Below are 12,361 nucleotides of genomic sequence, written 5' to 3' on the forward strand. Positions count from 1 at the left end.
GTGGCGCTATCTAGCGTGAAAAATTGTGTAGATATCGGCATTGGGGACCGACAGGGGGTACAACATTGTCTATCTATTGCTATGATCAAGAGCAGATAATACACATGTGTATTATCTGCTCTTGCTATGATACAAACTCCGTCTCCGTTTTGCAAAAAGATTTGCAAATATAAACATTTGAATCATAATTGTCTTAGCTATTACACACATACATATATATTACACATGTATCATGTCGGGCAACATGCCGTATGTTAAATTATATTTCAATATTTGCGCTAAATATCTACGGTCGACGACCTGTCAGGTCCTTCGTTAGTGTACGCATGCGCATATAATCCCAAACAGCGCCACGTGTGATCCGTATCCGGCTTGGCTTTAGTGAGCATCCGGTGTCTCTTCTCTATCTTCTTACTGTCGACGTCGGTGTGAGGCCGTGTTCCTTATTTCAAGATGTATAACATTGTTTTCACCCTTACCGTAACTGTGTTGTTCTTTGGTTGTACGGCATTGACGGACGATGAGCATGGAACAATTTGCCCGAGTTTCACAGCGGAGGATTTCACGAAACAGATCTGGTCCAAACCTCACTTTATTATGTTTTATGCACCCTGGTAAGTAAACCGACCAGGCTCTCCGACTGTCACTGTTACACGTCGTAGGCACTGGCAGCAAGAACAAGTCCGCACCTGCAGCTACAGCACACACGCATCATTCTATTGACTATATATAACAACTATAAAGTTGTTATATATAGTCAATAGATGCGTCTGTAGCCGCAGTAGACCGAATAATTCTGTCCCATATAACCTTTTTTATATTTTGGTAAGGGTTATATTGGGACAGAACGCGGTTCATTGAAATTTCGTGAGATCGCATGCAAAATGCATGCGCTGCTAATGCGGCCCGTACGCCGATTGCAATTTTGCACCCAAAATGCAGCGCACCGCCTTTAGCCATGTACTTGAGTTCGTAACATCCAGTGCGCAGTGCTAGTGAACGCAAGAGTCTCTGTGGGATTTCGCGTGACACAGCTCGGTTACGAACAGCGACATTATATTTTTATAACAAGTGAACACTGTTCTTGAAGGAGAAACAAAGATAGAAGCTGTTGGATGTGTATTTGTGTTGAAATCGTGTGAAATGCAGCGAGCGTCGAGCGAATTTTGGGATCGCGCTTTCTTACCTGCTCTATATATTAGTGTAAGCGTGCAACAGTTGCGCCGCTGCTCTATATATTAGTGTAAGCGTGCAACAGTCGCGCCGCGAGAGCAATGGCAGCCAGTAATGCAATGGTAGGAAACTATCGGCAATAATAGGTGAAAGAGAGTAGGCCTATAGAAACATTAAGAATTTTGTAGTAAATAGATTTCGTATTTAGTTAGCATTATATTTTATTGAAACGCTTCAAGTGCCTGTGAACCGAAATACCTGGTTGCTTGAAAACAAACTCCGAATTTCATAAAATTTCCTAAATACATACTCAGTGATAGCGCACATATAATAAATCGAGGCGTGGAAGTACAGAGAAGCGATAAGAATCATAAAAAGTTGGATAATTTTACGTTTAATAGTAGCGCAATTATTAACAGCTCGCAACAGCCTATTGCCGTATGCTAGTCACACTCAGTAATAAGTGCCTGGCTCAGAGAAGCCTCGATCTCTGGAACACATTACTGCCTACATTTTAAAAATATTCCATGCAAATCTCTCACGTGCACCTGGAGTTTTCGCGCACTCCCTGGACGTTTATTCCTTACGGACTGTCCAGTATAGAAGTAGAAGTAGAAGCGCACGTCATGCCGAATGCGGTTCTCTTGCGCCAGCTTGTGACCCTCTCGCCAACATAGTGTTAAGCGAAAAGGGAACTTGTGGCTACCTGGTAAGTATCTGTGTTGACGTTTGGGATGCCAGGAAGCAGTAGTCTAAATAGTAAATACTAAATAGTAAAACTGTAACTGCCGTAGCACTGCAGTAGTGGTACTGGTAGTGGTAGTAGTTGTAGTAACCATATAGGTTACACCTACTAAGCCTAGTATAATATATGTTATGGGTGTGGTTTGACCGATGGCTAGATTCATGATCTGGGTTAAATTTGCATCGCCACCGTGTTTAGGATTGGCACATAATGATAATCCTGGAACGATCCATCCCTCCAACTGCTCACAGTGGTGACTCCTGCTGACCCCAACAGATTAGAATCTTACTCTTAGCGTAGTGCACCGCACCCAACAGCTAGAATACGATAATACTATGAGCCTGTAGGCTGTACATCGTATATACATGTATGTATCATGTGTATGGAAGAGTTGGAGAAGGGGAGGCGGTCACAGTTAGAAAAGGTGGAAGGTGGGAAACTGAGTAGAGCACACACAAAATTAATGCATTATAGCATGAACATGTTTGTGCAGTGAAACTCTGATTTTACGCGGCCCGATTTAACGTGAATTCGGATATAACGCGATGAGTCATTGGACTTTTTTTTGCTCTTTCTGGAACTGACAAGTTTTTTGGTGAGTTAAGCCGGCCTTAGGTTGAATCGACGATCGCCTATAGATCGCACAACTAAATGAGTTTATGTGACTTGTTGCTGTGTGCATGTTTTGTATATGACTGTATGCATTAATTGTTTTATTCACATTGTTCGCTCAACATTGTTAGGTCAACATTCGGTCAGTTTATACACTAATTTTCTTGAACCCTGATTTAGCGCGACCCTGCTTTTTTCGCGATGACATTTTATGGACCCCAACGATCGCGTTATAACGGGGCCACACTGTAGTTTTATATAATTATGAATGCATGTATAAATAAGCGGGGTCCTTCCCAGGAATTTCAGATGATATGTTGTTTGTGGACGTATGCGGGAGGTCCTGGGAGGGGTTGTACCAATTGTAGACAACTACACATGTCATCATCATACACGGGTAAATTTGGTCAATTCGAAGACATTGCTCTTGTCATTTCTTATCTGAAATCAGCAACACAGACCACAGCCCTGAATTTAAAAACCAAATTGTTATTGTGATTATTTAGAGGTTATTAGTTTGTAAACCAGTTTTTAGGCATATACATCATTTTGGAACATATGGTTCTATGCAAGTCGACATAGGAATCTAAGCTAACGTGGCTCTATGCAACATGGCTTTACCCTGAAAACCTAGCTGTTTCCCTACCCCATGCGTAACACAACATTCCTTGACTGGCATGACGTTGCAAAATCGATAGTGACTTTTCAGCCTCAAATTAATACAATATGGTCATGACATAAACTACATGTAGATTGTATAACAATGGTTTTCCGATCATTAATGCATACATGTGGTAATTAACTGGATGTCACCACGAACATATCTCATCACTCGGGTGTATAGTGGATTATAGAAAAATGACAGATTACACAATAAAATGTTTTCTGAAAAATACAGACCTCCCAAAAATATAGATGTGAGAACATATTTCCAAACAAACAAAATCATGTAGTGGATATTAAAGAAAAACTTCACCTTCGTTTAAATTACTGACAAAAACTGATATTAATTGATAATCAGTTTGATCTATGGTAGCAATAATCAGTTGTGAAAAAGAAACCAAATGCCACCATCACTATAGCATGTATACACCTTTTTTTCTCGCCAAACTTGCGATGAAAAACCTTAGAAATGCATGATAATTTCTGTAGGTGTGGGCACTGCAAGAAGTTAGCACCCACGTTCGATAAACTTGCCGAGAGTTACCTGGAGAAGGACAACCCTGAGGTAGTCATCGCAAAGGTAAGTGACAATAACATTTTCTTCGCTGTACCTGATTTCCGATTTGTCTTCGCACAACTGGTTTTATCACCACACACATGGATTATTCCGGTTCTTGGTTGCATGAATAAGTCATTTCCAGTTATATTGGATATAGCCACTGGTTGTGGGGAGAGGCTCACAACCTTTCCCCATAAGCAGGGCGCGACAAACCCGCTTGCCCGATGGCCCGTGGCAACCAAAATTCGCCCCCGGGCAAGTAGCTTGAAATTGCACTTTATTGCAAGTTTTTTTTATTGAATGTCTAGACAGTAGAGTAATGATATTTTTCTGTTTTCACCCGTCCCTTGCATTGTTTTGCACAGAAGCTGCATTGCTGCGGCGAGATTTCAATGAAAAGAACAATGCGAATGGAACAATCAGTGCATACAGTTATACTTTGTACGCCTATTATATCTGCATGCATGCACCACTATATATTCTCTGCACTTACGATCCAGACCTAAATAAACTTGAACATATTTTATTAATTTATTGTGAGAGTGGTGACAGGTGGGTTTTTGATAATAAACTGACACTTGAAAAATTAAAACACTGCGTGCTGTGTCATAGCATGAATATATTTTGTTATAATATAATATATCATACAATATGGCTTGCGTATGTATGACGTAAAACGCGCGCAATATGGTTTTGATTGATACATGCGTGTCGTTCAGGTCAGCCTACATTTTTCCTTACAATTTTGTTAATGAAATATGTGGAGGCCCGTACGTGGTTGTGGAGGCCCCTGGTTGTGGAGGGCCCTGGGCCAGTCCCTCGCCCCTGGCTGGCTGCCAATTGTTTCTGGTTCCTTCTTTTCTGCATGCATGCATGCTAGAGGCAGCTAGGCTACTTATGTTGGCCACGTCTCTAATGAGTGCTCTCTAAAACTACTGACTCCAACTGCACTCTCAATCCGATTACACCGTACGTATGTCTTCTCAAAGGTTAACACTGCCAGTTGGCTACTGCTGTCAATTACTCAAAGTGCATTAATTAGGACGCTCTTCGCATAGGTTCTAATCCCAACGTCCGAAATTAACTCGCTCGTGTGGATTTTCATCGCTTTTCATCGATTTTCATCGAATCAAGTTTTGTGTGCTGTTTCTTGTATTGTGACTACCTTTGAACCGGGCTCTTGAAACCATTTAAATTCGTAATAGAAAAAATCGTATGTATTTATTTGTTTTTCGGGCAAGTGTGGGAAAAAATTTTGTAGCACCCTGCAAAATTATATAAGCTTGATATGCTCAACATAGAACCAATGGGTGAAATTGCTATGTTTTATAAAATAACACTGTTTGTATTCCTGCATTCATTATTTTCCCACATTAACTATCCTTGGCCTGTAAGGTTTAAAAGCAAATCTTGTTTTTCTCTCACATCCTGACGAATAGCAGCTAGAATGAATCAAATATCCTAAAAATCATCCTATTATCCTTGCGTCTGCATTGACCCGGCATGAGATATTTTTGGGATCTTTCAAGCAGATTATTCATTTTGCATTTCTTTTCAGGTTGACTGTACTGTTGAGACAGCTCTTTGTTCGGAACATGATGTCTCCGGTTATCCAACGTGAGTTCGAACTTGTCATCATACTTTCTAATGCTGGCCGTTTTAATAAGTCATTCTCTGGATCATATTATTATTATACATGCATTGACAATGATACATGAATATTGAACACTGTATCAGAAAAAAAACGTTCGATTGACAACTTAGAAGGAATAAAACTGGGAATTAATGTGATAGTTATGCTATTGAGAATCGGCTGGGGATCAGAATTTCTTTTTCAAATTTATTGGTTATTTTTGCACAGGGTAAAGCTCTTCCGACCGGATGAGGAGGAGGCCTTGCGATACAAAGGAGCCAGAGACCTGACATCTTTGCAAGAATTTCTTACTATGATTTTGACTACGGGTGAACAAGAGGTATGATAAACCCAACCGGATTTGCCGCAGGTCAGGGAAAATTCACGAATTTGGCAGTTTTGTGGTCTGAATTTTGATCGTGATCACGGAAACGTAGTACAGTAAAACTCGTATAAGTCGACACTTTTGGGACCAGCATATTGAGTTATGGAAATGTCAGTTAAGAGATGGGGAATTTAGATGCCTGATCTCTCTGGCAGCCATGACAGCATATAGTAATGTATGGTTGCAGTCTTGCCCTCGTACACAACATGTATACATGTGTAATGCTCATATGTTGCATGTATGAATGCTTACAAAGCTGTTTACTGCTACGTGCTATACGTTTATGAGATAGATTATCCGTGCAGCAAAAGGGTACCCAGTCAGGAAAAATGTACGAGTATAGTACAGCATGTGTTGCTCATTTATTAAAATAGAGTATCATTTATTTAAGTAGGTGCGAAAATAGCATACGTGAGTATATCACGTTACTTTACTCATTACTGTTGCAAATCCAGTTACCTAAGATGTCTATATAGTCACGGTACAGATGGCTACATGCATAATGAAGTGTAATTATGCATCAATTAGCGACCGTTTCTGCCCCTGCCCGTATAATCCCATTAAAATCAGGCATGGTGCTGAGGTGCTCATGCAAGCCCATTAACAAAATATCCATGCAACATGTAATCTTGTTGTCTATCCTATTTATTCTTAATCGTATTTGTAAACTTGGGAGGGGGTGTAATATATACATCTACCTGTTTAGTTTCATTGACACTTATTCGAAGACGACTATTTCAAGCTGTAATTTAGATCATCTTATAATAGTTGGCTTAGATACTATTAGATACTTAGCTGTTTACTAACACACTCATTAGCACTGCTTTTACTATCACCTCTAAATTATACATATGGCTAATCATGGTGATGTACAGGCACAATTACAAACTCTTATCACATTTTACCGACGAGTCTGCTTTTACACTGTAGATTTGCGACGTTGCTAGCAGTGCAAGAGTTACATTTGTGTACACCGGTGTCATTGTTGTTTTAGGAAAAGACTGACGAAGCAGAAGATGCAGCAGGTACATTGGAGCTCACCGACAAGACGATACAGGCACACGTTGCCAAAGGAAAGCACTTTGTTAAGTTCTACGCACCGTGGTGCGGCCACTGCAAGCAGCTTGCTCCAACCTGGGATGAGCTTGCTGAATACTATCAGAAAGAAGGAGGTGTCACGATTGCCAAGGTAACGATTGAGAAACGTACCATGTTCAATGACAGTGAGCACCATATACTCACAGATTTAGCTAGTTATTCTATATTGGGTTCCTTTATTCGCTAAACAATCATTATTTACTTTAACCATGACTTATATATGTAATTAGATAGAGGTAAAGTGAGATAAAGTGATAGAGTGTACTAGCTTACAGTCGTTGTTAAGTGTTATGAATGTACTCCATGCAGGTGGACTGCACACAGTACCGCAGCGTGTGCAGCGATTACTCTATCCAAGGATTCCCAACTCTACTATGGATCGCGGACGGCAAAGTCGTAAGTATCTGGTCAGTTGACCCATTCGCCCGAGCAAATAACTACAGCCCTCCTTATTCGTCGTTGCTAGGTTGGTCAAACTAGACCAGTTTATGTGTTTTTTTGTGAGTGCACAACAAGTTGCTTTTTAGAACATCTTTTTGCAACAGTGATTGGCTACCTGTCAGTAATCCTAGTTGAATAGGTCACTTGTCAGTACCTTGGAATATACAGCAAGGTCTGCTTTGCCCTTTAAACAATCGGTATCTCAGATGGACAGCTTATACATGAAATTTTTCCGAAAGCGCTTTGCCAATTTATGGATCTTGGTCACAGTTTATGTAACACTTGCTCACTTATCTGATGGATAATAATTTGTTATGCATTAGAGTCGTGATCTTATTCTAGCGAGTAATTAGGTTACTGTAAGCAGTATATATTTCTGTACCTGTGCTCAGTAAGTACTTGCGGGATGAATGTTAATGTCCTACTTATTTCTCTGTGTACTTGTCATTTCTTATCGTAGATGCTCGCTGATACTGAAAGTCTATAATTGGTATCTTCTCAGGTGGACACTTACAAGAAGCCGCGGGATTTCGGCACGCTCACAGCCTACGCGAATGCGATGAAATCTGCAGAGGCCCCGCCAGCAGGAGAGCAAGAGAAGATACCTAAAGTTGATGAGGTGCTTACCTATACTATACGTAAACTATCCTTCCCCTCCAAAACCCTTTTAATGTAATCTTACTCGCCTGTTTTGCTAACCGTTACCGAAATCATTTGCTCATCCACTCCGATACCCCAAAACACACGACAAACACGCGCCACGGATGCCAAATGCCTAAGAGTTTATTTATTCTCAGGAGGAGGGGCCAGTAAAGGGCCTACTCATTCTCACGAAGAGTAAAATTGAAGAGACGATAGCCGAGGGCAAGTTCTTCATCATGTTCTATGCGCCATGGTGTGGCCACTGCAAGAGACTGACTCCAACTTGGAATCAGCTGGCTGAGAAATATGATGAAGATAAAGATGTCACTATTGCTAAGGTGAGAGATGAAATTACATCATCTTGCTGTTACTTGAGGCAGCAAGATGAAGGGATTGGAGTCTAAACTTCAGTACCCAAATGTAATCTCAGTTCTAACATTTACTTCTTAGTTCCTTCTCTCCTCGTGGAGAATAGGGCTGGTAATGTAACATTGGTAAGGAGTCAATGCGTTAAAGAATATAGATGCCGAAATGGACAAACTATCAATTCTGGAAAGTGTTATATACCTTGTCTTTCAGATTGACTGTACTGCTAACCAGCCAATATGCACACAATTCAAGGTTTCTGGCTATCCAACTCTTATCTGGATGGTTGATGGGGAATCTGTAAGTTCTATATCCCAGATATTTTATTACAGTTGCATGTATAGCAGCGATATTCACCCAGCAAATATCTGCACAGATTTGTATTGTGTGCATGTATTTGCAACATTAACCTTTGTAACAATACAAGAGTAAATTCATTTTATGATAAATCCATTCATGTAATATGTCAGCAATTAATCGATCAATCTATCGTTGCTTTGTTCAGGTAATGCGTTACTCAAAGGGGCGTGACATCAACAGCCTCTCAGAGTTTGTTCAGAGCATGAAGAACTTTGATCCTACTAAGGCAGAAGAGGAAGCTGCCGCAGAAGCGAAGGTACTTCATTGATCGTGTCAGACTTCGAATCACTCACTGATCGTAACCGTGGAAAAGGTCAATGGGTTACCGGTACTCACTGTGTGCATTTATCGTCATGTGGACTGGATAAAATGTTAATAGTGAAGGTTTTTATCATGCAGAAAATTAAGCTCGAAGTAAAAAGTCACATGCCATTTTAAGCAACTGATTTAATCAACGGTAGGTATTTGATGAATAATAAAATAATTTTGTCTCTTATCCACTCCTGACTTAATATTTCTGCGTGCAGCCACCTCAGGCAGAAGATGGTCTCTACCAACTTACTGAGGCAAACTTCAAAGAACATGTGAAAGAAGGAAATCACTTTGTGAAGTTCTATGCACCATGGTGTGGTCACTGCACAAGACTGGCCCCCATCTGGCAAGAATTAGCCACCCAGTTAAAGGATGATAAGACTGTCAGCATAGCTAAGGTTAGTGTGCACGTAATTGTTAGCATAAGCAGCAGGGAAAACGTATGACGGTAAAGGTGGGAAATACTCTATTATTGTAATGTAAAATTGTTAATGTAAATGTGTTAATAAATGTGTCTGTGTTTTTGAGTGTCCATGCTGATAGCCAAATTGAGTTGGCTGATGAAATGAATTTAATCATGTACTGTATGCAGAAGCAACGCATTTCAATGCCGAAATGATGATGATTAAGCTTTCGCTTGTTTTTGTGCTTGTTTAATTGAAGAACTAATCTTCACATTTCATTCTATATATCAAGGATGCAGGTTAATTTTTATCGCTCTCACAAGGCATTTCTATCAGTTTAATATACCATGTCTTCTAGGTTGACTGTACAGAGCATGCAACTATATGTGCAGAGTTCAGCGTGAGAAGCTACCCTACACTCTTATGGTTAGAGAATGGAGTTAATGAGGTGAGACCAGTGTCCGTAACGATTTTGTTGCTGTACGTGACGAACTAGTCGACATTTTTATGTAATAATGTACAAACATAGTTACTTTGAATGACGTGCGATTCGATTTTTCTTTAGGCTGGAAAGTATGACGGCGGTCGTACCTTGGAATCTCTTCTTGCATACGCCCGGAAGATGTCAGGGCAGGGAGACAACGAGGAGGAGCTTGAAGAAAAAGAAGCCAGTGTGCCTGTGGAAGAAGTAAAGGAAAAAACAGAGGTGAATGGTTTTTTATTGAAACTATCGCTGCTGCCTAAATAATTCTGTCCAAATAGCATGCTATATGACTGTTGTTTCAAGTTGTAAAGCCTTGGATGTTGTAGCAAGCATCGATATACACTCTTTGTGCATGATTTGTAAGTTTTTGCCTCTGCTATTTACAGTCTAAAGTGGTGAGCCTCACACTTGGCGAATTCGATACGGTCGTGGGCACCGGTACCACATTTGTCAAGTTCTATGCACCCTGGTGTGGCCATTGCAAGACTCTCGCACCTATTTGGGATCAGCTAGCAGAGAAGTTGAGCCACCGAACCACGATTAAGATTGCCAAGCTGGACTGCACGCAGAATAAAGAGTTGTGTGCAGAGCACGAGGTTTGTACCTTCATGTCTACTTCCACCCCGTGTTGGTTTTCTACACATGTGATTATAGCGCCACCTTGTAAAGGAAATATACATAATATATGGGGAAAGGGGACAGATGCCTATATATTTTGACAAAAATCACGTAAAACCGTAATAAATGTAAGTCCAAAATAACTGCAAATCGTGATATTGTCATCCGTGAAACCCCCATGTGACGCCCATCCCTACCACACTACGCATGATGACTGGGAACTTCGCTTCTCCCTTATCGCTAGTCAGCTGAGATAACGAAAGTTTGCCTCGCACCTAGAGCATTTTGTCAGCCAACGTAATTAAATAATTTACAAGCCAATTTAACAGCAACTCTCGACTAAAACGTTCGAGGACTGGACAAAGTTGCAGGCCGTTCTCGCTACCCTGCGATCGTCTAGTTTATCTCTCTCTGTCTCGTCTGCAGGTGCGTGGGTACCCAACACTGAAGCTGTTCCGCGACGGAAGGATGGTAGAGGTATATCAGGGTCCACGCGCAGCTGACGCACTGCTAACGTTTGTCGAAGACTCCATACCCCACGACGAACTATAAGCTCCAGTCGCACGTACGGCGTTGTCGCCGGTCGGACAGCTCCTGCCCTGCGCTATCGTTCACATCTCTATGGTGATGCTGCTGGCCTCGTCTTGTGATAGTGGTTAACGAAATGGACGAATTTTTTTTTGCCGGTTTTTTTTTTGCTCATGGGGAGGGATGGAGGGGGGGAGGTCGTGGTTGCACTGATTCCGTGAATGGAATCGCTAACAGAAATTATTTTCGTCGTGGCATTTCGTAGAAGAAACCCCTCTTTGGGAGAAACGTGAGCTGAGTGGCTGGTTTTTTAGGTGGAGTATCGTTGTTACTGTTTTGATCGTGGGGTGTCTGACGTGTCAAACATGCGTGAGTTTCAGTATTCTCTCCGGTTCTGTCCTATCTAAAGTAAATCTCGTGAATTTTTACAGAACCGTTTATATATTTTTGATGTCATGCTTTCCTTTTCTAAATAGAAGTGTAAAAGCATTCTCAATCTTTGGGCAACTTTGTGGAGTCGTGTGCATTCGCGTGCTGTTGGTGTGCTACTGTGGATCTATGAACAAATGTATATTATTATCCCCGAGCATACATAAATGCCTTATTACTGGATGCAGATGGTATTGTTTGGTTATCGTTTTGTGGGTTGATATCACTTCTGTATGTGACTACAAATAGGGGGGGTTGGAGATATCATTCCGCCAAGAGCTAATAATACGTTATTATAATAATTATAGACTATATATACGACCTTATATATAGAGGTATTATTAGCTCTTGATTCCGCCTATATACATTCTCTTACTCAGAAGTTACTAGTGCACATACAGTGAATGTTCCCGAGACGTCACGTGACCGATGACGTTTCCTAGTGTTCTCGGTTACCTCATCTCAGGTTGAATTGGTCTGCGGGAGATTGATCTGTCTATAGTTAAATAGCTGATGTACTATATAATAATACAATAAAATGTTGATTAAAATCTAACAATGACCACTTAGAGGTGTATGTCATAATAGGGACCGATCACAGTCATTATATTATCACAACACACCCTAACTTCAAGATGCGGTCTTTTTTACAATGTATTATTTTGACTGCCTTGAGCTAGGTACCATCATCGTAGCTTGCTTTTGGAGAAATACCTGACCATGGTCAGAAACCCCATCCAGAATATTATTATCCGCTTTGTACCTACTACCTTGCTAATTAAAAGAATTTATGTATACATGTATGTAAAATTTCTGATACCATTATCTTACCTATTTTAGCTGTGATTTGATATTTGGCATCTGTTGCACTTTATTGTGAATAGTGAAATGATGTGCACATACATATTA

General features: G+C 40.7%; 1 protein-coding gene across 1 annotated transcript; it reads left to right on the forward strand.

Annotated features, from left to right (window-relative positions):
- Positions 1-368: 368 nt before the first annotated feature.
- On the forward strand, positions 369-12,008 carry LOC106812622 (thioredoxin domain-containing protein 5-like). Its single transcript, XM_014816535.1, has 15 exons — positions 369-614; positions 3,683-3,773; positions 5,311-5,369; positions 5,614-5,725; positions 6,765-6,959; positions 7,178-7,264; positions 7,812-7,928; positions 8,107-8,289; positions 8,531-8,617; positions 8,823-8,933; positions 9,205-9,387; positions 9,752-9,841; positions 9,959-10,099; positions 10,264-10,473; positions 10,922-12,008. Exons 1-15 carry the CDS (start codon positions 454-456, stop codon positions 11,045-11,047), a joined length of 1,953 nt encoding a protein of 650 aa, XP_014672021.1. The 5' UTR covers positions 369-453; the 3' UTR covers positions 11,048-12,008.
- Positions 12,009-12,361: the final 353 nt, after the last annotated feature.

The sequence above is a fragment of the Priapulus caudatus genome, unplaced genomic scaffold, assembly GCF_000485595.1.
Source record: "Priapulus caudatus unplaced genomic scaffold, Priapulus_caudatus-5.0.1 Scaffold667, whole genome shotgun sequence".
NCBI classification, from domain to species: domain Eukaryota; kingdom Metazoa; phylum Priapulida; class Priapulimorpha; order Priapulimorphida; family Priapulidae; genus Priapulus; species Priapulus caudatus.